Raw genomic sequence first — 26,790 nt, forward strand, 5'->3', positions numbered from 1 at the left:
AACATAAAGGATTAAATCTTCCTTGTAAATGTATTTATCTAAAATAATATGGGGGCTCCCGGGTGGCTCAGTCAGTTAAACGTCTGACTTCGGCTCAGGTCATGATCTTGGGGTTTATGGGTTTGAGCTCCACATTGGGCTCTGTGCTGACAGCTCAGAGCCTAGAGCCTGCTTCAGATTCTGTGTCTGCCTCTCCCCAGCTTGTGCTCGCTCTCTCTCTCTCTCATTAAAAAATAAACTTGAAAAATTATTTAAATAATAAATAAAATAATGTAAACTTCTGTTATTAAAAGAATGAACTTCAGGCTAAGAGACAGTGAACTGAAATGAGCACAGATGCATTCTCCTAGAATTTTGTTAGTATCAAACATCTTAATTTACAGTCAAATGAGTGAGAAACACCATATGCCTCTATTTATTGCAGAACTATGGGTTATTATACTATTGACATAGAAACCAGCTGGGGAACTTAGAGACTTTCTCATATTGAACAGTTTGTATTTATACTATCAGAGATTCTGATTTTCCTTTGAATTTCCAAGGCAGGTATAGTCAGGGTATAGATTAAACTTCTAGTTTTCTTTATGTGTTTTTAATAATTAATAACAATGCACCTATCTTCAATTAAATTATTTTCAGGATTTTATAAAATATTTGTGCCATTTTAGAAGAATTCGGCACAGTATTCAGAAGTTGTATACAAACATCAAAAACTATGGATTAACAGGAAAAGTCCACTATGTCTGACAGACCAAATTAGATTTGGGAGGGAAAAGAAACAATCTGGCCAATTGGGAAACAAAAGCAGTACTTAGGGATTCAAATAAGGGGAAGTAACCGAATACTTAGCATCAGGAAAGGCAGGTAGCCTGAGATCATTATCTGTGTATTTCACACGTGTAGGCGCTAGCTTAGCCTCTTATACTTTCACACTGAGCACATTCTCTTTGAGGAATGGAAGTCTGTGTCTAATGATGTGAAGGCAAAAGGAAATGTCATGGTGCCCAGGAAATGGTTGCTGCTTTTAACTGGTATTTGTGTCATTTCAAAAATGCTTTGTTAGTAGACAAGATTGTGAAGCTATTGACATCTTTGTCCTTGCCTGACAGACATCTCGCCGTTTCTTGGGGTTCAGCAAATGTTTATTTATTGTGAGTCTCTAGAGATATAGAACTTGTTAAGAATAAATTTGCTCTTCAATTGAGGAAGGCACGTCATATCATTATGGAATTTTAGCTAAAAAATGAATTTGAAACCTCTATTTAAAGACATAATTTCAGTTTTTACTTGCTTTATATTTTATAGCAAATGTGAGATGGCTCACAGTTTCTTTTGCTTTCTGTTTGTTGTTTTCATGTTCAGCAGATGGTCCATACCTTCAAATATTAGAGCAACCTAAACAGGTAAGATGATTAAAGGGATGGGACTTCCTCTTTCAATGTTAGATCCATAAGTTTCCTATTAATATCTCAAGCACCGAATAAAATAAGTGAACTTTATGAAGGAAGTAGCTTATCTAGAAGTTCAACACCCAGCCCAAATTGTGTAACAACTTTATTCGCCTACTTCATTAGTCATTCTTCTAAGTGTCCTGAGCCTCAGTACGTAGTTCTGTAAAACCTAGACGATTGTAGATCCTTGGTATCTCACGATCTCCACCACCTTTGCTTACCAGCCACTCCTACGAAAGGCAGAGTTGTCTCCATTCATTTTCATGTTTAAGGAGATAGGCTTTTCGTATACACTGAGTTACACCCATCAACCCTGTCCGTGCACATGTGGTACTTCTTAGCCTTCTTCCTTCCTTCAAAAGCTCCAGCCTTTTCTGTTTTGTCTTTGGAACATGTGACCTAAAAGGCTAGAAGTACCAGTAAGGTGTAGATAAAGTATTCAAATGGACAGTTGAGTCCTCTTTTGTCACGTGTTATCTTTAGACTCGACCCCTTTGGAGACAAAAGAGGAGCATTTCATTTCATCAGGCTCTTCCTCTCACCACTAGGTTTTATAGAGGATGCCTGGGAATAGAAGTGGCTTCCTCACTGTGCTCCAACTCTGTGGATAAATATTTATTGGAAATTGGATGGGACCATTGCTATGAAAAAGGAGGAAAGAGAATCTTAATACTTCCTTATAGTGAGGAGAGCTCAATTATTAGGGGGATTGGTAGAGGAATAGTATAGGCCCCCACAGAATGAGGACAAAGTCAATAAATCTCTGAATGGATGTGCTTACCACATTTGTGTGACTGGGGATGCATATACTTGCTGTCTTGGAGTTATTACCCAAAACCTTTCTTAATGCTTTTCGTGGCTCGGCTGAGTGAGTGTAACACTTTTGCATTGTGTAACATTAAATGAATGCTAACTAGGTCAAGAACTTAAATAAAGCTTCCATCATGGTTACTGTAATTGTAACATGTACTTGGATTGGGGTCAGAATTTACAGGCTATAACTGTCTTAACTATCATGATAAGGCTGACCTGAGGTAAAAGTTTTTGAGGTGGGGACAGGAAAGCCACACGAGACTTGGGAGCGTTATTCTACTTGCTTGCTGTGGCAGACTGACTCCGTGGGCTGCCAGCGTGATTCACCTTTGCTTTACCTCCATGTCCAGTTCTTTAGCGGTGACTTCTCTCAAGAAGTAGCTAAGTCTCTCAAGGATCCTCCCCGTGGAAGTTTATCCCCTAGAAGTCTGCTCAGCAGTCTGGCCACCCAGAAAATTTTCTAGCTTGTAAAATCTGTGTAATCCACGAAAGTGAGAAATCAAGCTAAGATCTGTTTCTCTGCATACCAGGAAAAGCATGTTTTTCAAATACTATTTTTATAAGCATAGCACTACAATAAGAATTTTTAAATGCAGTTCCTTATTATGGGTCCAAGAGTCATAAAAAAAAAAATGGACACTTATGATTTACCTATGGGGTTGTGTAGTTCCAAATTTCAAAATTTAATTCACTCTACGTAGATGTGTGAAAGCTTGCCTGAGTAAAACAGTGTGTTTGTTTACCAAACCGAAGTTATTTTGATGTCTGACTGCAGTGAAAGTAAAAAGATTGTCTTTAAATCAAACTTTCTGACCGGATGGACATAGCCCTTGCCTTTGAGGTTGATGACTCATTGTAAGCAAATGGAGTTACCAAAATGAATGGCTGTGGATCGACAAACCTCTAATCTCAAAATTTAGAATCAGAAACACATTTAGAACTATGCATGTGAAGACATCTTATCTTCCTGAAAAAAAAAAATAATAATAAATTTAAAGTACACATGTATATGTTTCTCCACCTGTCCTAAAGGGATTTTGTGATTAAAAATAATGAATTTCTTCATTAATTTTTTTTTCATTTTTAAAATAAAAATTAGGAGAATGTTCTTTTTCCTTTGCCATCGTTGTCCCCAGCTCTGACAGACATGAGTCATAACGTAGACTACTAATCTTTAGAATATCCAGTTCGTTGCATATTATTCAGTGCTAATTATCTAATGCTGTTTAAAAACGGAAGTTGTATTTAAATAGATTAATAGTCAATAAATCTCTATCTTTATGGTTAGTCAATTCTGGAGGCTCATGTTGCACATGCTGCTGCTTTTTTATGCTTTTAGAAAGTTCATATAATTAATAAAAACAAGCCAACAGCCTCTGTCTACAAAAGGTATAGGGCTGAATTTGTAACTTATTTTTTAGTTTAAATTTTGTAAGAAGCTAAACAGAGGAATTGCTCCTAAGGACTAACCTCACCTCAAAAGGTTTCCCTGGTATTAGGTTTGATATCTCCTGAAGAGTCATAGGCAAAAGTCGTTTTAAGTCCCGATTTGTTGAGTTGATTGCACACTCTAGATCCATGTGTGACTTGAGGAACTTTCCCACACTAGGGAATTTATTTCAGACCTTCCTCATCTCGTGAAATATGCTTTAAGATTGATCAGAAAATTTTCAGAAAATATAGGGGCAGTTCCAGATGCTTACCAGAGGTTTCAATTAGTTCAGGGCCCCTGGATCATTCAGATTGTTTCAAGACCCTATGATGCATAATGAAATGTAGTGCAATCTAAGGAGGGCAAGAATTTTTACACTGTCCCATGGGCTCAAAGCTGTTAAAATCTTTGCATTTGCCAGGCTTTGCAATTGTTAAAAGAGTATGCACGGTAGAAAGCCCCTACCAGCAAGTGATGGGTGTGCGGACCTCCCGATGGCCTAGTGATCTGACACTGTTTATATGAAATCAATCCCACTGTAAAAATAAATGAAAGGTGAGGATGTCCCATAGAGCATATTAAGACATTTGAAAAGGATTCGAAAAAAGAAGAACTGTCTGGTTAAGTTTAAACTATAACACCACTACATATTGATTGACATCATTACAAAGTTGAGTCTTTCAGGAAAAACAATGAAATCTCCCTTAATGCTAAGCTCCCTTAATATCCGATCCATTTTCATAACGGTCCTTGTTTTATTCTTCGTATATAGATATGCACAATTATAACTGTTATCTTTGTAAATCATAAAACGCTAGAACTGGAATAGACCTTACAGATGGTCTTGTCTAATCGTCTCATTTGTATAGATTAAAAAAGCAAAACAAAACATGGAGCTTCCATGTTTATCAGCCCACAGTAAGTAGTACACATGGCAAAGCCTTCCAGCTAACTCTTCACTGATCTACTATATCTGTAGAATTCTTGAGTTAACCATATCGAAAAGGATTATCTGGTTTTGGATTCATCCAGGTCAGTTACTATATCAAGATTGAGCTTGATAATATCAATAACCATGAAGTCCAAACCTTATCTTCTGAACTGTTGCATAGGATGTGTTCTGCAACACTGATGCAGTATATTTAACAGGACATTTCTTATTCCCTCTGAATCAACTGTAATCAGAGTAGATAAAGGAATTCCTTTAAGTAGGAGTCAAAGCAGCATAACTCAGTAATATGGCCAAGTTCAGAGCTTGGCAGCAGCAATTTGAGACGAGGAAGCTCTGATTCAAACAAGCTGCAACATGTCGAGTCCGAGGCTTAAACTCTCCAGCAGTTCACTCTCCACATGTGCCCAGCAGGAGAGGTTCTGCAGGGTTAGGGACCTGGCTTCTAAGCCACAGATCAGTGGACAAGTATCAATTCGCATCAATGTTCATAATAAGATTATGGGAAAAGTGGTTCTCATTTGCAGAGTCCTCTTTCACAGTTGATGCTTTTCCTCTCTCATTTGATATACACAAGAATTTAAAATGTGTATATAACTTTGTTCCTACAATTTTTAATAAGTATTTCTCAAACTTGTTGGCTCCGTATTCACCTTTGCAGAGAGGATTTCGTTTCCGTTATGTATGTGAAGGCCCATCCCACGGTGGACTCCCTGGTGCGTCTAGTGAAAAGAACAAGAAGTCCTACCCTCAGGTCAAAGTAAGTTTGCGGTGTCCTTCTCTATCTTCCTGGAAGATTTCATTTCTTAAAAGCAAAAGAAAGGAATGCTTTAAGTGTATATAGTCTGCCTTTACTCCTAAGCCAGTCACACGGTCATTATAATTTTTAGATAGAAATTTGTCCCTTAGCATAGAAGTGGCAGATTCAAAAATTCTGTTAATGTTTTCATTTAGGATAAATTATTTCAACATTAACAAATGTTTACTATTTCTTGATCATCTTCAAGTGTTTTTTGGTTAATATACTTCCGGAAATTTTAGTAAGTCTTTGAAAGAGGTGTTTCCCTTCAGCCCTTTAGAGATTTGGTGAAAAACAACAGATGACCGAGGGTGTGGATTATGTGGCATGGTATTTAAGATCACGAACTCAGATCAGGCTCTGTTATTCGCAGTGTGCTTTTGACTAGGTTATCCAACAACACTTCTAAACCTCAGTACCATAATGCAGAAATCTTGATGGTCTATACTTTTATAGAGTCTTTTAGACACTTTTAGACATTAGATGAAAAAATATATATGAGTGTTTCACAGAGAGCCTGAAAGTACTCTAGGGCCTTTATTTGAGCAACTGTGTAACTACATGTGATGGTCCTTGGAACCTACTGCTTCCTGACATGCCTGTAACGTGTTTGGTCAGGACTTTTACGCATCTTCAGGTTCTTTTTCTGTTTGTTGGTCTAATTGAGAATATCGTTCTCAGAGGTGGTTTGAGTTTTTTATTTTTATAACATGATGCCGTGTTTCTTTTTTTTTAATATATGAAATTTATTGTCAAATTGGTTTCCATACAACACCCAGTGCTCATCCCAAAAGGTGCCCTCCTCAATACCCATCACCCACCCTCCCCTCCCTCCCACCCCCCATCAACCCGCAGTTTGTTCTCAGTTTTTAACAGTCTCTTATGCTTTGGCTGTCTCCCACTCTAACCTCTTTTTTTTTTTTTCCTCCTTCCCCTCCCCCATTGGTTTCTGTTAAGCTTCTCAGGATCCACATAAGAGTGAAAACATATGATATCTGTCTTTCTCTGTATGGCTTATTTCACTTAGCATAACACTCTCCAGTTTTATCCACATTGCTACAAAAGGCCATATTTCATTCTTTCTCATTGCCACGTAGTACTCCATTGTGTATATAAACCACAATTTCTTTATCCATTCATCAGTTGATGGACATTTAGGCTTTTTCCATAATTTGGCTATTGTTGAGAGTGCTGCTATAAACATTGGGGTACAAGTGCCTCTATGCATCAGTACTCCTGAATCCCTTGGGTAAATTTCTAGCAGTGCTATTGCTGGGTCATAGGGTAGGTCTATTTTTAATTTTCTGAGGAACCTCCACACTGTTTTCCAGAGTGGCTGCACCAATTTGCATTCCCACCAACAGTGCAAGAGGGTTCCCGTTTCTCCACATCCTCGCCAGCACATGATGCTGTGTTTCATAGACTGATAAAAAGTTTTACAGATAAGCCAGTCAGTAATTGCAATTGCACTGTTTATAAAAATTTTATTTGTTCGGTAATTCAAGACTTTGGCAAATGGTTAGCAACTCCTTTCCCACTCAGGTGTGTGCATCTCTCAGGGTAGAACATACTAATACCTGAGTTTTTTTGTTGATTTGCTTTTGTGAATCGGGGAAGGGCAACAGGACAGAGCCTTAGTAAAACTGCGATGTGAAGGAAATTTGCTTTGGTTTTGCCAGCCTTACGTTCTGTTTCCTCCCTCTCCTCCCTCTCCACTTCTAGGCCCAGGCATCTCTAATTTCTTGTCCCTGTTCCAAAACAAAAGACAAAATACTGTGATGTCACTCCTTACCTTATGAGTGAAGCTCACCCATATTATATAGTATCTGTCCTACCAATCCCATTTGCATTTGAAGTCTTCTAGCTTCTGTGTGGAATGAAAGTCATTTTTCCCCTTCAAGGCCATCAGGCAGGGTAAATGTGATGTGTTTAACTCACAGAAGGAAACCACAGTCTCAGATCCTTTAGAAACTGGATGAGGAAAGAGGAGCAGCAACTGAACAAGGGAATTAGCATTTATGAAGCACCAAAGACTTGCCAAGTGCTTTACATACATAATTTTTTCTGATCCTCATAATGACCCTGGTACGGAAAAAGTAGGTACCTACCTGGTAGGTAATGTCTGTGAGGAGGCCGAAGGAGAGAGGCCCAGGCGGCAAAGGGGACTCAGATGGTAGGGAGTCAGGTCTAGCACTTCTCTTTTTAACATATATGTCTGTGCATCATACATATAAACATGTTACATGTTTGTGTGTGTGTGTGTGCTTACGCGAAGGATAATTGAAAGATGCATGTTATCAGCATTGATATTGGCTATAACTACTGAAGAATTAACATCAAGAGAAAAACTGGGTTTTTTTCTGGACTGGCTCTATACAAACTCTATGTAAATAATGGTATTTTCATGAACCGTTTACTTGTATTGTCCCAGTCTTTTGTGGCCAGGTAACAATTCTTGATACTAACAAATACATAGCATTACCTTTTATGTAACTTTATTACCTGATTAGAAAAACTTCATATATTCATTTGTGCTTAGTCTTCATACATCCTTCTCAGGTAGTGGTTACTGCCTCATATTTGCAAAATAATTTAGAAATGAAACAGCCTAGAACAACAAGGACATTAAATATTCTTATCAAATTATAATTGCTGTATCCAGGGAGGTTAATAGTTACTGGGAAATATAGGTATGTAAACAACTAATAATAAAGTCAAAATATAAATGTGTAAGATTGATCATTATTAAACTTCAGTTACAGTGTCATTATTTCACCCAATCATTTATTTTTTATTCACTAATTCAACATGTATTTATTAAGCATTTAGTCCAGTTGTTCACTGTTCTTCTAGCCTGTCATTGTTCACTGAGAGTTTAAATGCCTTTGCTGTTCATAACGGTTAAAGGAAGTCATTTTATTTACCTTAAAAGCTCCTAATCAGAGGGATAAGGAGGAGGGAGAGAAAGACACAACCATGAGGTAGTTTTCCCAGACCTCTTCTCCCAATATCACTCTTAATGGGAATAGTAAAAGGGGACCTTTTAGGTTACAAAGGGATTTTAAACCCTTATTCTCTGTAAAATTTAGACAGAAGAAAGAGTTGCCCTCAGTATGTATCTCTTATCAAGAGGATCTTTACAATTGCCCATGTCTTCTGCTGTAGTTAACTAAGTACCCCCTCTGCGTGTGGCTGTAAGGGAAGCAGCGGGCCAGATACAACTTTATCAGGGCTTCTCAAACTCGGCACCACTGACATTTTGGGCCAGAAAACTCTTTGTTGTGGGGGGCTTGCCAGTGCATTGCAGGATATTCAGCAATATGCCTGGCTTCTACCCACTCGGAGCCAATAGCCTCCCTACAATTGTGACAACGAAAAATGTCTCTAGGCATAGCCAAAATTACCCTGCTTTGGAACCACTGATCTAGATGCAGGGTTGACTCAACCTTAACCTTTCTCCTGTGCATACTTTTCTACTGTAAAGCTGTAGCACATGGATTATATGGAATATATGAAATTGCCTAAATATATTATTTTGCAAACATATGTACTTTTCCTGATTATTAGTAGGTACTTATTTTCAAAATGATCACAGTGAGTGTATAATTTCTTCTAGGGTCTCTGAGCTAACATACCTGGAGAACTTACACCTGAGCTAGCATTAAGGAGAAAGAAAAGAGAAGAAAAAAAATGTCTTAAAACAGTCCATATTCTATGATAACAGCATATCTAAAAGCTAACATAGGGTTCTGTGGGCACTCGGTTATGAAGTGTTGCAGAAGAGAAAGTGAAAGTGGACACAGGTTCAGCCAAGGCACAGAACCTGCAGAGCAGCTGTTGTGTGTGAGCAGTGGGAACCTTTCTGGAACAGTCCTCATCCTCCGTTCCAGGGAAGGGAGGTATAACCAAGGGTGCCCACAATTACCCCTAGAATCCATTCCGGCAGGAACTTCAGAGGGAGGGCATTTAGATTTACTGCAAAGAATGCTATATCTGAGATTTACATATGCTACATGCTTATTAAAGTACATTTGTTCAGGTTTAACAGGGAAATATTACAGGCTCTGCCTTTTCCTCACCTATGGCCTCTTACTGGTCTGCCTCTCCCCTCAGACCTCACTCCCTCTCTCTCTTCCCATCACCCCTCTCTGTGGGCACACCACCCCCCTGAGATGCCTCTGAAAGGCTGGTGGCTCAGCATGCACTCAGTCACATGCAGGCAGCAGCAAAGTGTTGGGAGGCCACCCAAAAGCTATGGGGTTGGCAGTGGCTTGGGGGCTGCAGACCCCTAACTACACTTTATAGAGTGTGTGAATGTAAAACCTGCTTGGGTTACTCTCTTGATGATTGTCCAAATATGATACTTAAGTTAAATCATTAAAAAAAAAATTTTTAATGTTTATTATTTTGAGAGAGAGAGACACTGTAGACAGAGTGCAAGTGGGGGAGGGGCAGAGAGAGCATTTGTACAGAATCCGAAGCAGGCTTCAGGCTCTGAGCTGTCGGCACAGAACCCAACGCGGGGCACGAACTCATGGACCGCGAGATCATGACCTGAGCCGAAGTCAGACGTTTAACCGACTGAGCCACGTGGGCGCCCCTCAACTTAAATCATTTTAAAGCAACTCTAGGAGTCTACCCAATCCTCCTTTTTCTGCTGGAATTTTGTGCCATGCCTGAAACCCTGTTTCTTTTTTTTTTAATGTTTTTATTTATTTTTGAGAGAGACAGAGAGAGAGACAGAGACAGAGAGAGAGAGACAGAGACAGAGAGAGACAGAGAGAGAGAGAGAGAGAGAGAGAGAGAGAGAGAACGAGTGGGGGAGGGGCAGAGAGAGAGGGAGGCAGAGGATCTGAAGCCGGCTCTGTGCTGACAGCAGAAAGCCCGACTCAGGGCTCAAACTCACGAACCTGTGAGATCATGATCTGAGCAGAAGCCGGACACTTAACCAACTGAGTCACCCAGGCACCCCTAAAACCCTATCTCTAATAAGCTGGGTGTAGACTAGGCTTAGACACACTCTTACCATGTGGAGGTAATTTCTAGAACTCCGATGCGGGACCCCCTGGTGCTCTGCGTGCTTCTTTGCTGTCAGAATTCCATTTGGATTTCTAGAGCTTTGCTGTGTAAGTCTTCAGATTCTTTTTTAAAAATTGTTTTAATTACAGAATGCTTCAAGCATAATTCAAAAACATTTAAAAGTTGGTATAACAGACACCACATACACCATCTAGATGTAATAGATCTTAACATTCTACAGAATGAACTTCTGATCTCTGTCTCTCTAAAATGAAACGTAGTTACAGTTACAACCCCACCCATCTATCATTTTTTCCTTTTTCTTCGTAAGTGAACCAGCATTCTGCACTTTCATTCTCTGATCTGCTTTAATATTTTTACTCCATAAGGATGCTTCTATCAATACTGGCATTTTCAAGAAAATTAATTTTTACTGGCTTCCACCCAAATTTTCTATTCTATATCATGGCTCCTTTTCAGGGCAGATAAGGGTTAAAACCTGGGCTCCACTGAAGATCAGTGTTCACTTTGATCCTCCTGATTCTTCTTTATCATCTAGATAAAATTTATTCATTTACAATGTGAAGTTTATTCTGACTCACAACAACAACAGAATAACATTAAGAGAAAAATCCAGGGAGAGCACATATACAGACTGACTCTTAATGTCTCGCCCTTTTTAAAGAAAAGCTTTCCTGTTGTTAAACATTTAATATTCTTTGATACTGTCCAGTAAAGTGTCTCTTTAAAGTTTCTTCAGTTCTGATTTCATCACGGAGCTCCTAATGGGAGAGGCTGGCAGAAAAGCACAAGTACCTTCCTTGGGGCCAAGCTTGTCCCTGCCTGTTTTTGACTCAGCAAGGAGTGCCAAGGAAGGCTCGTTTCCCTCTTTTTCCCGAAAGTTATGCATCAGATTTTTTTTATTAATCAAACTGCTTTCCTCTTCACAGAGGAGGAAGGGTGCCAGTGGGAGTAGCCCTATGGGGCTTCAGAAACTCTCAGTGATGGTCTTCCAGAAACTCCCCGTCCTCAGCTGATAGGATCATCAGCCTCCAGCGGGGCTCACTCTATGCCAGACAGAAATCAGTGTCAGTGACCTTCATTCTAAAATACAAATAGCTCCCCAGTTGGTATTTTTATTTTCTCTTTAGTTATAAATATCGAATGCAGTGGACTACAGCTTGAAACACAGCTGATGTGCGTGTCACTATTTTTAATCACATGTTTTCTGAAAGCTGATTCTCACATATGTGTTCTTTCTTGAGTGTTGTACGTTGAACAGAAGGCATGTGTCAAAATGTTTAGGTCAAAACCAGCTTTTTTTGTTGTCCCCTGTGCCCACTTGATTTTTTTTTTTTTTTTTTTTTAAGTCTCCACTCTGGTGCCTCTCATTTAAAAATCCTAAATGTTAAGTTCTGTCAAGGTCAAATAAAGACCGGCTGATCTGCTGTGGCATTTAAAGCTATCACATATCCTTGCATAATCTCCTTTCCTTTGTATAGACTTGTCTGATCCAGGAGGTTTGCCATTATGAGGATCTAGTTTTAATACTAATTTGGAATAATTTAATCTGAGTTGATCACTAAAAGCAACAGGAAAGAAAATCACCAGTAATCCATTAGGCATGCATATAGAACCTGAGTTTGTAGCGTTTATTAAAATTTCCATCAGTAGTTCTTTACTATTTGCATATATATGTTCATGTGGGAAATAATTATATCCCCTGTGTGCAGGGCCCTGTATATTGAAGAGAGAGCTTGTAACCTGGATCCTTTTTGGTGGTTTCAGAGAACTTTGGGACTTCTGAGTTTCTGTGCAGAATTTTATGTAAGCATATATACATTTTTGTGAAGAGATAGCTGTTTATCAGATTTTCAAAGGGATGGGCTCAAACATGGTCAGGAATCAAGGCTGTAGATTACATGTCTTTTTAGCTTTTTGACAGCAGCTAATTAAAAGACTGGTGTGCATATGTATGTATATAATGTCTTTGTCAATTTTTTTTCATTTGTTATTTTTGTACTTTTTAATTTTACGGTTATGTTTTTGTATTTCTTAATACATTTTAAGTGAGTCAAAATACTTCAGGCCTCCAACACAAAGCTCTGGAAAGCCTGCCTTCACTTTGGCCATAGGGTGGAAAAGAGGTGAGATTTAGTATCACCAGACAAAAAAGGTGAATGGGCTTCACTGCTTTTTCTCTCTTGCCCTTCCATATTGATGGTGATTCAGCATAAAGTTAACCATTGATGATGGAAGTCAAAAGAGAGAAAATTCATTTAACAAATAGTCATTGAGCACTGTGTGTCAGGTCCTGCTCTAGGCAAGCAGGCAAAACTCTCTCCCATGTGTAACCACAATCTACACTTCTAGATAAATTTTCTTTCAATTAGTTCAGAAATTTTGCATTTGGCCCCTGAAACAAAATACTACCTTGCAGAATATTTTTAAAAATAGCCCTCTAAATTCACTGTATGTATTCTTAGTCTCTGTTATGAACTAGAGAGAGCTACTCATTAAGGAAACTTCTAACAGAGATCATAGCTGTGAGACTTAACTGTTAGAGATTATCAGGGAAACCACAAATTGTCTAAATTTTAAGTTTTGTTTTTGTCAGCCCTGGCTTGGTGATCTTCCTCTGCTGGCCATTCTCATTTCTCTCCCCTTTACTCTTCCCTAAATACATGATTATCCTGGGACCATTGTTCAATCTAAAGCCAATCTCTGATAGCTTCTAACTAACCAGTTACCAGTTACCAGTCTGAAGATTGTATAGTGTCTCCCCATTCCATTCAGGAACTCAGGTCTCATAAAGTCCCATAGCGGTAATTCTTCTTGCTAAGATGAGAATATTCTGGGGGCACCTGCGTGGCTCAGTTGGTTAAGCGTATGACTTAGTTTCAGATCAGGTCATGATCTCACAGTTTGTGAGTTCGGGCCCCACATCAGGCTCCGTGCTGACAATGCGGAGACTGCTTGAGATTCTCTCTCCCTCTTTCTCTTCCCCTCCCCCGCTCACGCTCTCTGTCTGTCTCTCAAAAATAAATAAACTTAAAAAAAAGAATGTTCGGAAGTACTATATAGCCCTTAAATGTATAACACCTCCTCCTCCACAGACAAGCTGTTTCTCAACCTGTCAGCAGGTCTAGACAGGAGGCTGTAGATGACCCTGCAGTCTCCATCTCCTCTCCTCACCTTCAGGAGGGTACCAGATCAGAACCCTCTGGTCTGCATTCGCCTCTCCTGCAGGTGGGCTGGAAGGTGCATGCGGACTTTCACAGACAGTTCCTCTCCCCTTTAGATCCCCATCCACCCAACAGAATGATTTTGAGAATGGATTGTTATGCTTACTTTCATCATCTCATTTAGTCAACGCAACAATCCACGCAAGTAGGTTATCTGATCCTCACTTGATAAATGAGATAATTGAAGCCTGGAAAAGTTAAGAAGCTTACCCTGAGTCTCATAGTCTTTCTGGGTTGGAGTCCAAGATTTCAGTTCAGACAGTATGATTTAAGAGTCTACACTCTTAACCATCATGGGATACTATTCATTACTAAAATATTAAGGGTTTGTCCATAAGAGACTCTTAAATACTGAGAACAAACTGAAGGTTGATGGGAGGGGGGGGAGAGGGGAAAGTGGGTGATGGACATTGAGGAGGGCACATGTTGGAGTGAGCACTGGGTGTTGTATGGTTTATTTGACAATAAATTATATTTAATTAAAAAAAAAGATAGAATCCTAAGAAAAAGTTTGAGAAAATGATAGGAAAGTAAGAAATGATAAAAGATTTAGAGTCAGAGGGAGCAGACAAAAGAAAAATATGAAACATCACCCTTGAGTGCTATAAATAATTATCTGAAATGTTTATCAGTAATTATCTAACATAACAATAATGATCTAAAATAAATGGTCTAAATATACAAACTAAAAAAATAATAAAATAAAATAAAATATTAAGGTTTTGTCTCTACTCATGGGGGTCCTTCGAATCTATGCTTCTCTGTCATTGGTGTGCATCAGAGTCACCCAAGAGTATTCTAACCACAGAGATGCCTGGGACCCGTTCCACATATGCTAAATCACAATGGGACATTTAGCCAATCTTGGATTCTATGATAAGTTCTAAGGACTTATATCATACAAGGACAAGATATAACAACAGGTAAATGAATAGGCAAATCATGGTATAACTACGGAATGAAATATGCCACTGCTTTTAAAAACTAACATGAAGACTGCAACATGGAAAACTGCTTATGAACTAATGTTAAGAAAAAAGCAGGATTCCAGATTAAAAATATAATCACTAAACTGATTTACCTTAGGGAATGAGTTAAAATCAAGATTAGAGACTGTCGATTTCAATTATTAAATTGAAAAAATAGATCTGAAATAGTTTCCTGGAATATAGCACAGAAAGATGGAAAACTTGAAAGAAAGGGTGAGATAAAGGGTATAGGAGAGAGAGTAACAGGTGTCTGACTGATGTCCTAGAAGGAGGTAACAGAGCTACAGATCTCAGGTTCTACACTTACAGGTTCTAGGGCTGGGGTGACATCAGCTGGCTTGTGGACCACGCTGTTAGGCTTTAAAGCATTGGTTCTAAAGTCAGTTAGTTCAGGGCTGGGCATGCATGATGTTGATTCCTAGTTTTGCCACTAACTTGCAGTGTTACTCAACTTGGCCAGGCCTCAGTTTCTTCATCTGCAAAGTTGAGACAAGTGTGTGTATAGGATATGTGTATAAATTGTACCTACTGTATAGGATATGTGTATAAATTGAGTTATTCAATGCATGGCACATAGTAAGCACTTAAAAATGATAGTTGCTTTTATTTAGTATACCCAAACACACTAATTTGAGTGTTGAATGGCAACTTTCTGATTGGTTTATGGAATCACGGAGTTACACAAAAGCTTCATCAGTCCACTAATTTATTTGTAGCACAACCTCACTAATCAGGATTGCTTCCACTCTATTTACACCATGTGCTTCCTTCTATCTGGGGTTAGTAAAGTAGGAGATTGAAAAGAGAAACTATACCAAAAGCTTACTTTTAGATGTAACACATGATCTTGTTTTTGTTTTTTTTTAATGTTTATTTACTTCTGAGAGAGAGAGACAGAGACAGAGACAGAGACAGAGACAGAGAGAGAGACAGAGTGCAAGTGGGAGAGGGGCAGAGGGAGAGAGATACACAGACTCCAAAGCAGGCTTCAGGCTCGGAGCTGTCAGCACAGAGCCTGATGCAGGGCTTGAACTCATGAACAGTGAGATCATGACATGAGCTGAAGTCAGACGCTTAACTGACTGAGCCACCCAGGCGCCCCTGTAATGTGTAATTTCTTATGAAGATCTTATAGGTAGCAGGATTCCAGAAAGGAATTTATTAAACATTCGTTAGGTTCCTTAACTGTGTTATATTAAACACTATGCACATGCTAATTTAATTTGCATGAGTATTGTATTAGTTTCCTAGGACCGCCATAACAAATTACCACAGACTGGGTGGTTTAAAGCAACAGAAATTTATTCTCTCATAATTGTAGGAGCTAGAAATCCAAAAATAAGTTGTCAACAGAGCCATGCTCCCTCTGAAGCTCCAGAGAAGAATCCTTCCTTGCCTCTTTCTAGCTTCTGGTGGTTGCTGGCAATCCTTCACATTCCATGGCTTATAGCTGCATCACTCCAATCTCTGCCTTTGTCTTCCCATGGCTGTCTTCCCTCTGTCTCTCTGTGTCTGAATCTGTCTCTCCTTTCCCTTATGAAATATCAGTCATAGCGTTTCAGGCCCATGATAATCCCATATGACCTCATCTTAATTAATTACATCTGCAAAGACCCCATTTCCAAATAAGGTCACATTCTGAGGTTTTGGGTGGACATGAACTTTGGGGGAGCACTACTCATCTCATTACACGGATGTTATGTCATTAAGCTTATAAACTAGTGGCCCTAAAGTATGGGATAAAGACCATTTTAGTTCCATTTTGCACTCAGAAAGATATTTACATGTATATATAGTGTTCCCTTGTATATCGTTGGTATATATTTAGGGAGTAGTAGAAAAGTTAGAGAAGTTTTCTAGTATTTTGAATAATTTATTTAAGAAAGTAATTTCTATGATATTTTTCCCACTGAGTAGTTGTTGGGCCTTCAGTACAGTTGTGTGCTGGTAAATGTTTAGTAACTGGCTCTCCCGAAGAACAAAGCAAAGCCCTGATTTATAGTATTTGTCAGTTTCCTGCATATAAATACTGCCACCATGGTCAATTTCAAGCTGTCAACGTGAAGTACTGGCTTGCAAAATTTCTGCAAATTTAACAATCAACTCCTGTGAGCTGGTCAAACCAATTTCATCCGTACCACTGTAAGGTTTCATAAAGAAAACATGAGATCATATCCTAGCTATTAACCCCAATGATCAATAGTCAGATCAACAGAAGATCATAAATTGCTTCATATGAGGTGCTTTATTCATGCATTACATGATACCAGGGACTTTGCAGGATCTGAGTAAACCGATTAAGTTGCTGAAGTGAAGACATCTGTCATATAGTAGTTAAATAGGGCTGTGGTCTAGTGAGCAGAATACCATACTTAAAAGCAAAAGCTGGATCTCACTCGAGATTGTGCCACGTATAGGTGATGTGATCTTTTACAAGTCGCTTAATCTCTTCAACTTTATTTCCTCATTTATAAGACGAAAATAAAACTACCTACTTTGCAGGAATAGTATTAGGATTAAGTGAAGTAATTGACATGAAAACAGCTGACACATCTATAGCTTTAAATGTTCATTCAAGACATGTTTATGTTTTTAATTTAAAAAATCATGAAAATGTCTATAGCATGATTGTTGGTTCCAAGAGGGCAGGAATTGTTTTTCTGTTTTTTGTTTTGTTTTGTTTTGTTTTTGTTTTTGTTTTTGCTGCTGTATCTCCAGCACCTGGAATAGTATGTAGCAGGTGGCCAGTAATTGTTTGGATAATGAATGCATCATCAACATCTCAAAGCGCTAGAGTGAGGCTTCCCAAAAGAAACACAAGTACTATCATAATGTGGCTAAAGAAGACACCATTAACATGATGTAATAACATGGAAACATCACATCTTAGATCAGCCTTCAAGGCTCCGCTCCAGTTGCTGCTCTATATCTCATTCTTCCCATCTCACCAGTCTTCTACTCCTTTTCCTCCCCTACCACACCTGACCAGGAATCTGGTGACCCATGTCCTAGTCCCAGTGAGTTGGGACACTATATCTTAGACCTTAGCCATGTCTCCAACTTTTCGGAGTTGAAATGGGTCTCTTCTGCCTCAGATTCCTCAGTGGACTCTCTCCATAGCAAATCTTTCATACCAGTCTACTCCTCCTAATATCTTTCCCTTCTTGGAAAATGGCAGCTGCATCCTTTCAGTTGTTCCAGGCAAAAACCTTGGAGTTGTCCTGAATACCTCTCTTCTTCTTGCACTCCGCATCTAACCCATCAGGCAATCTTATTGGCTGTGCCTTCAGAACTGCCCCAGGATCTCATCACTTGTCACCGCCTCCACTGCTGCAACCCTGGTACAAGCCACCATGCTCATCTTTTTCTCCCAATGGTTTTAGCATCCATGGATGATTCTCTCCTGAATTAATTATTACTAGCAATTGATGATGACCTTGTGATTTTCTATTTATATCATTCCTTTTACCTTTTGTGAGTTAGAATTCTGCTTTAAAAAAAAAACTTCCTCAAAAAAATAAATAATAAAAAAATCAGAGCTTTCTCTTCTTCACATTCCATTAAAAACTTTTTTAGTATCAGGAGGTACTCATTGGTTATTAGTCAATGTATTATAAGCCATTCCTGTCATTATTTATTTTGATGGTTAAATTGGTCCCAGTCTTGGCCAGTGAGAGTCATTCGTACTAGCTCCTCTGTCCTTTTGCTATGTCCCCACTCAATTTTTGAATACTTCCTTATTTCTGAAATAATAGAATGCACTCGGCTCATCCTATACGTTCCCTACGCCAGTCCTGGGATTCTCCATCTCTTTAAGAAGACCTGGTTCCTTTTACTGGAGAAATTTCCTTAGGCTTTCAGTAGATAAAGCTAGAAAATTCATTTTTAAAAACAGGTTTGAATTTCTGCTGATAGCTCTGATTCCAGTCTAACACCATAGGCTTCTTCCCTTCCTTCCCCCATTCCATATTTGTATCTCCTTCCTCCAGTAATAGAAACCCTACTTGCCAGTGATATCAGTGTACTTACTCATTTTGCTCAGCCTTATGGCACATACAGAATAGCTTCTGAATTGCTATTCCAATGTCAGTACTAGTACAAGCTTACTAACTAGAGTTCAGACTTTCTTTGCAGTTCTTTTGACCTTCAAATATATTCAAAAGAGGATATTCAAGTTCAAAAATCTCTTGGATTAAATTTTTCTCCTTCTATATGGTTTATGGTATCATTGGGTTACACAGTCAAACTTTTCGTTCGTATTCAGTTTTAAGGATTTCCCATCCTTATAGATTTAATTTTATTTTTTTTTTAATTTTTTTTTTAATGTTTATTCATTTTTGAGACAGAGAGAGACAGAGCATGAATGGGGGAGGGGCAGAGAGAGAGGGAGACACAGAATCGGAAGCAGGCTCCAGGCTCTGAGCCATCAGCCCAGAGCCTGATGCGGGGCTCGAACTCACGAACCGCGACATCGTGACCTGAGGTGAAGTCGGACGCTCAGCCGACTGAGCCACCCAGGCGCCCCTGTTTTTCGAATATCTATTTATCAATCTCTTTATCTGTCATTTATAGGAAATTAACTAGACTTTTTTAGAAATCATGGTGAAGTCAAGTTTTTTTTAACTTTTTTTTTTTTTTTTTTTGAGAGAGAGAAAGAGAGGTTGTGTGTGAGCGCAGCACATGTGAGCAGGGGAAGGGCAAAGAGAGATGACAGAGAAAGAGAATCCTAAGCAGGCTCCACGCCCAGTGCATAGCCTAACCTGACTTGGGCTCAGTCTCATAACTGAGACCATGACCTGAGCTGAAATCAAGAGTCAGGATGCTTAACCAAAGAGTCATCCAGGCACCCCTGCTTTATTATTTTTAAAAATAAGAATATAGACAGGAAAGGAATCAGAGTCTTGATATAAATTGTGTTCTGGATTACTAGTTCAGAAACCTGAATCCATCTAAACCTAGAACATTCCATGTATAGGTTTCAAAGGCCGCTTGGCTGTCCTCCCTTCCTCACATTCATGTAGTACATGTTTATCTAGTGCAGCCCACATGCCAGTCAGAGTGCTGAGCTATGTTCCATGGTCACACACATGAATGTGATCATTTCTGCCCCCAGGGTTACATGGAAACAGACATATACAGGATGATAATACAGCTGTTACCCAAAAGTTGCCGGAGGGATGCCTCTTCAAAGGATGCTCTGCAGTGTGTGTGTGCAAGTATGCATGCATGAGTGTGTGTGTGCGTGCGTGCGTGTATATTGGGGAGAGCTAGGGGAAAATGCAGCCTTACTTGAGATCACCTCCTTGCTTACATACTTACAACCCCCACCCCCACCCCCAATTTGTGACAGAATGCTCATGGCATTTGATAGGTGTATTTCCAAACCAGAGGCTAGAGAGCTGGATATCCATCTCAGGCACCTTAGTAAGAACCAGTCACACCAAATGTACCTCTATGTCTTGTTTTATAGGATTTCTAAAGGGGTAAAATAGTGAGATGCTGGTGATCTCTGGATTGGTACTTAAGGGGTTAGCAGTATTTCTCATTCTGGTGATGTCAACCTAGAGGAAGAGTTCCAGCCTCGAGATCTTTCCCTGACCACTTCAATTTATTTTATCAGTGCCTTCAATGGAGACCTTATCACATCTGCAGGAACATGAAGTGATAGATAACACAATTTAAGTTCAAATTAGTTTTGAAAAGCTGGGTCAAAGAGCTAAATTCTTAAGCAGTTACATTTTAAAGGAGATGAATGCATCCAAAAAGTAAGTAATTCCCCCTTAGGCAGCATTAACAGAAGTATGCTATATAAGACCAAGGAGGTGGTGGTCTCACTTCCACTCTTTGTTGAAAGAACACACCAGAAATATTGTGTACACTGCTGGGCACCACATTTGTACAGAAATAGAAAGCACCTTGAGTGTGTTCAGAGCAGAATGGTGACAGAACTCAAACCTTCTTCAGAAGGGAGTAGTCATTGAGCCTGAGATTTATAGCCTAGAGAATTCGGCTGTCATCAAATATGTGAATGGCTATCAAGGGAAAGAAAAGATGAGCTTTATCCTGTCCATCACAAGAGGATGAAATAAATGGAATGAATGGAAGCCCCAGGGGAAAGAGGTTTCCTTGCCACTGGGAGTTAGAGCAGCTGCCTGAGGGTAGAATGTATAGATAGCCTCAGGATGAAGTTCATGGTCACTGGATTGGTTTATAAATAAACTGGAAGACTACAGAGCAGGGAAGCTAACTCCTGTTAAGATCCTTTACAGGTCAGAAAATTTCCTTTTCTTTTTTTTTTTTTTTAATGCCTTTAGAAAGATTTTTTTGCTTAATAAATTAGTAACTGTATAATAAAGGAAATCAGGATTTGGTTATAGGGCAGTTACACTTTTCTGGCAAATCCCTAAAATGATAGAAATTAAGAACTTGCAGAACATTTCATCCAAGCATCAAAGTGTATGATTTCCTTCATATGCTTTGTGTTTCAGTTACTTTATACAGACTGAACAATAGGAAGTTATCACATTGAAGGGTTTTTTTGCAGGTTTAAAGTCCTGCCATTTTTCCAGATTCCTGGCTGATGTTATTTTAGAGCTTGTTAGAAATTTTGGTGTTTCCCCCTTCCTCCTTTGCTTACATCATAGTATGTAGATGCTACAACATGTTGGTTAACCTCAGTCTGACACTTAGGTCGCGTTTTCTCTTTTGCTCCATCAATGTCTGGGATGTAAATTAGCCAATAAAATGGCAACAAGAAATCAGACAAAGAAAATTTCCCAATTCTACTCACTCATAATTCTCCTAATTTAGTAGGGGTTTTCCACAGGAAATCACGGAAGAAGAGTTGAAATGCCTTATCTTATGTACTTTCCTTCTGAAGAAAGGAGCCGTTAATTGTCTTCTTCCCAAAGTGGTCCACATTTTTGTACAGGCAGCTGTATTTATTCCAGTACAAATTAAACATCATTTTATGATGTCTCTACGTACTTTCAGTCATTGAAAGCCAAATTATTTAATTACTTCTTTAACCAGTGGGTTTCCATGAAAGTGATAGAATAGCTTTTCTAAGCAAGAAAAATATATCATGAGGATGGTTGTATGCCTTTAAGAGGAAAGAAAGGAGTGGTTATCTAATCCCAAATAAATTTGAGTATCAGAATCAGAAGATAATCTTAATGATCTTAAATCAAGTTTGGGTCAAAAACAATGTGTTGAGAAACTTTATTTAAAAACAATGTTAACAACTTTGATTAATAATCTCTATTTTCAAAGAATAAATAAATCAGAAACCTAAAATTATGGTTGGTCTGATCCTTCTGATTATTTTTATGTAGTGTGTATGCATTAAAAGAAAAAACTTTCGTAGACTAAAATTTCTCCTTCTGACTTTGTTTTGCTTGTCTGTTTTTTCCCCTCCTTTGTGTAACTGAAGCATTTCTAACATATCCCCAGAAAAGACAGATCTTTATTATCAGGACTTGACTGCCCAAGGCAGCGCCTTCCTTGAATTAACTGAAAATAAATACTATGGGTACTCATTTTCAGTTTTAATGACAAAAGTTGAAATCTTTGCCTAACATAAAGGTTTTCTTTGTCTCTGAATTTTGATTTTCCATGCTATCAGAGGCCCCAATGCAACAGGTAATTTGAGTGTTGATTGTATGTTTTCTCAGTTTGTAACTGTGGTGAAATGTTTTTAAAATGTTTGCAATTTTAAAATTAAGTTTATCTGTTAGGTTCCTTCCAACTCAGAAATTCTGTGATTTTAAACTTTTTTTTTTCTTCAGTTTGAAAATGTGATCTTTGGGCGTTGTCCTGTGTGTACTTTACATATAAGAAAGAATCATAGAATTTTAGAGCTGGAAGATGTCTCAGACCTTATATAGTAATTCTGCAAACAGAGAATTCCGGGCCCAGGAGAACAGGTGGTTAACGCAGGGTTGCAGCAGGAACTGATGGCTAGAACCCTAACTGCTCACTGGAGCGCTAAAACTCAGCACCAAAAATTAACCCAGACGTACTTCTCTGAAAATTCGCAGACTTCAGGAGAACATTCTTCCACCAATCTACGAATTTGGAGGCATTTCCATTAAGCACAATTTATTCATACTGTACAAACTGTGCCAGCATCCCTTTTGTTTTCTCCCAAACCCAGGGTCACACTTGAAAATAAGTTACAGCTTTAGATAGGTTAAAGTTTCCTGATTTTGCACTTCTGGGATATTTTTCAGTGATTCGACAGCATAAACGGACACGGTAAAGTTAGGGCGGCTTTCGGGTGGGAGGTGCCGGCGTGTCTCTGGGATGCTGGCCCGGAGAGCCCTCCTCTGTCGCCGCACTGACAGAGTGTAAGCAGGGCTGGTGAGTGTGAGGTTCACCGCCCCGATCTCACAGGGCCTGTGGTCAAGGCAGTGCTTCCCTCCTCCCAGTCTCACTTCTGTTTTACCAGGAACCTACCCTGCTGATTGTTTTCCACCCATCCCACCACGTTGGCCCAGCCCCTGCACAACTGGGAAATTGCACGTCAGGGTTAAATTTCACCTGAGAATTTAACTTATAAAAATGAAAGATGTAGCATCCCTGCAGCCGGTCTGTGTGTAAATGGCAGTTATTTTTCTCAGTGGAAAAGCCTAAGGGAGTCCGAGTGCTTCAAAAAATAGTCTTCTAAGTAACGAAGATGGTGCCAGGGGTCCACGTCCCAACTGTGATTCCAAGCCAAGGAGTTAGTAGCGTTAGGAGAATTTCACAAGTTTACTGGCCTTTTGTTGAAACTTTTTAGAAACTCCTCAGGGTGATCCCTCATGGTTGTGTTAGTGAGACAGACCCTATCACAGGACAGTAACACCTCTGCAGAGACCTCCCAGACCTCCCAGACCTCAGAGTAAGACAGCTTGCTGGGCCGTGTGTCAGCTGCCTCCAGTCACTGCTGGCCCAGGGCGGTTGAGCACTTTGCTGCTCCTTCGTTCTCCGGGTAGCCTGAAGCCAACGATTTATTCAGTCGTTAGTTCTTTTGTTTATTTTTATTTATTTAGTTAGTTAGTTGGTACTGAAACCCAAGATGGAACCAGAGTCATTAGTTCTTTTAAGAAGAACTTAAAAGTTTCTGTGCTGAGGGTTGGGGACATAGAAAGAAGAATTAAGTAGCGCCTTTGTCCTCAAGGATCAATCAGTTCACAGAAGAACTGAGATATGTCCTTAAAGACCTGAAATATGAAAATATTGTGTTTGTTCTATTCACCACTACATAGTCAGCACCTGTGACTGCCATGTAGAGACTGTTGAATAAAGTTGTTTAGGTTTTTGTTTTTTGGGTTTTGTTCTGTTTTGTTTTTTTGAATGGAAGAATGAATAACCTGATGGCCCCAAGACAGACTTGTAAGAGCCAGCTAGTTAGGTTGGTCATAGAAGACTTTGAGGCAGAGGTTTTGGCCTGAATCTTGAGGGAAAGGTAGAAATGCAAAAGTAAAGATCTAGCTCGAGAAAACAGCACAAGCAGAAAAATCCGCAGCAAAGCCTCAAAAGTAGAAATCTGAGGTTGAATGGGAATAATGGATAATTCTGCTAGCATGAAGAGTACGTGAAAGAGAAAGGTGGGAATAAGGTTAGAGAGGTAGGACAGGGCCAGATTGTGTATCGCTCAAGAATTTAGTCTGGGTTTTGTGGGAAATGGTTAGATTACTATATAAGTTTCAGTATAAGACTGATATGCTGTACTCAGCATTGTGCTTTAGGAATACAAACTTGGTAGCAATGTGCTCAGGGACTTTGGAAGGGAAAGGCACAGGGACACCAGCTAGAAGAACTGCAGTGATTATTCAGGAGTTAAGCTCAGAGTTCAGGTTGAGATAGATGAACTAAGGCAATGCAAATAGAGAAGAAAGACAATTGCCAGAGATTCTAGAGGTATGACCTGGTCGAAATTTGGCAGCTGATTAAAATGTGAAGGACAGCAGAAGAACCTAGGATGATAGGGAGGATTCTGGTGCAATTGTGTGGAAGGTGGTGGTTTTGTCTGTCGGCCAGTAGAGTAGGTTCGAGAGCAAGGGCGATTAGTTCAGTCACGGGCAAATTGAGTTATAAGGATGTCATGGACAGGAAGATGCTCAACAAACAGCTGAAAGTGTTACAGATGCTTAAAAGGAAGATAAGCACATGGGATTGAAATTAAGGAGTGTCTGCATGGCACAGACAATGAAATCTGGGAAACCAGATAAGAGCATCAAGAGAGCGATCATGGTAAAGATTAGAAGTGGACCAAGGGCTAGATCTCTGAAAAGACTTCTCTTTGGGGAGGAAGGAGAGCACCTTAGCAGAAGTGTCGAAAAAGTGATGGGGGGGCAGTTTCTAAGAAGGAACAGTAACACACACATTCCAGATTTCTGAGAGGTTACACTGGATGAAGAATAAGAAATGGCTGTTGGGTTTGGAAACATGGAGTCAATCATGACCTTGACGCACTTTTCATTTGAGGGATAGGGGATTTAGTTAATTTACAAAGGGCTACAGATTCAGTAGGCTACAGAGGAAGTACAGCGTGGGTGATCAGAGCTCTGTTTGCATACTTGGTAAGGAAAAAGAGAATGGCACTGAAGCAGGCATATAAGTACCTTTTAAGAACCTTTCTCACTGGGTTATTAAAGAAGATGAAATTAAAGAATCATTCTGTATTTCTTGGTGTAGTGCCTGGCCCATAGATTTGAATAAATGCTAACCTTTACAGTTGTCATCATCATTATCAGGAAAGGGATTTTTTAGAATATGGAAAAAGATTATACATGTTTTGTGACTAAGAGGAAAGGTCCCCTTGAGAGGAAGAGAGAGGTAATTCAAGGATGTCTGGCATAAGTATGGCACTAGGCAAAAACAGAGTGGTCAGCTCTGGAAACGGGAACAGACCTACCTTTCTTGGAATTAGGAGAGGATATGTGAAGTAATAGGGACACTTTGAGCCTGGGGAGCAATAAGGAGAAGGGAGGTTAAAAAGATTCTCATGCAATGGCTTCTACCTTCTCAACAAAGTGAGAGGAAATCTCAACTGCAGATAAACTGCTTAAGACAGGAAGACACAAATAAGAATCACTGTCCTAGGGGCACCTGGGTGGCTCAGTCAGTTAAGCATCCGACTTCAGCCCAGGTCATGATCTCACAGTCCGTGAGTTCAAGTCCCACGTCGGGCTCTGTGCTGACAGCTTAGAGCCTGGAGCCTGCTTCAGATTCTGTCTCCCTTTCTCTCTGCCCCTCCCCTGCTCATGCTCTGTCTCTTTCTATCTCAAAAATAAATAAAACATTAAAAAAAAATCTTTTTAAAAAGAACCACTGTCCTTTATTTTGTGCCTGCCACGTATCAAGAACTGTACTAGACCCTTTAAATGATCTTCTTTAATCCATGTGAAAATTCAGAGATTATATATTTGTATTCACATTATCCAGATGGGAAACCCAGTCAAAAAGACTAAGTAACTTTCCCAGGAGCACACAGCTAGGAATGGGAAGAGCCAGGACTCAGAGCCAGGTCTGTCTGACTCCAGAGCCTGGTGCTCTTTGTTGAAAGGGAGCCCAGTAGATTGAGATCTTGCAGGTGTAGCTGTACTGTATCATGATAAAGTCCTGCGGGTGGTTATTCCTGTCAGTCACCAGAGTGAACTTCAAAGAGCCTTCTCACAAGAGGAGGAAGGGACGGTGAAAATGGGGTGGACCAGAAATGCGAATTCTGGGTCCCTGAGGGCAATAACAAAGCAAAGAATAGTGATTTGAGGCAGGTGCTAAGACTCCAGCACAGCAAAAGAATGCCTTATGGGCAACAGCAGTTAGGATGAAGAGAGGAAAGTATGCGGGGGTGTCTTGGACTTTAAGAGCTGCTAGCTTGGGTTTCCCAGGGAAATGATTTAAGAGTGACCTTCCCTTCACTTTCCCACAGCTGCCTGAATTCCTGCCACTCAGCAGTTACCATCCTGTCACCATCCTGGGGTTCTATACCCCCTACCTAGACACCCTTCTACCAACTTAGGCTAATGTTCTGGTGTATAATAATCATGTTCTAATTTAAATAGCCTATTTGAGAGGTGACACCAGGATCTAGCCATTTTATTTTTT

At 39.5% G+C, this 26,790-nt stretch overlaps 1 protein-coding gene across 2 annotated transcripts in view; it reads left to right on the top strand.

Annotated features, from left to right (window-relative positions):
• NFKB1 (nuclear factor kappa B subunit 1) overlaps nt 1-26,790 on the top strand; it is a 119,614-nt gene that overhangs the window by 33,471 nt on the left and 59,353 nt on the right. The window contains exons 4-5 of one of the 2 annotated variants that reach the window (XM_060654542.3): nt 1,363-1,403; nt 5,307-5,405. In XM_060654542.3, the coding sequence (XP_060510525.2) occupies nt 1,363-1,403; nt 5,307-5,405 (140 nt within the window). The remainder of the gene's footprint in view (nt 1-1,362; nt 1,404-5,306; nt 5,406-26,790) is intronic. The other variant, XM_078445855.2, reaches the window with a different exon arrangement.

The sequence above is a fragment of the Panthera onca genome, chromosome B1 (assembly GCF_046562875.1).
Source record: "Panthera onca isolate mPanOnc1 chromosome B1, mPanOnc1 haplotype 2, whole genome shotgun sequence".
Taxonomy (NCBI): domain Eukaryota; kingdom Metazoa; phylum Chordata; class Mammalia; order Carnivora; family Felidae; genus Panthera; species Panthera onca.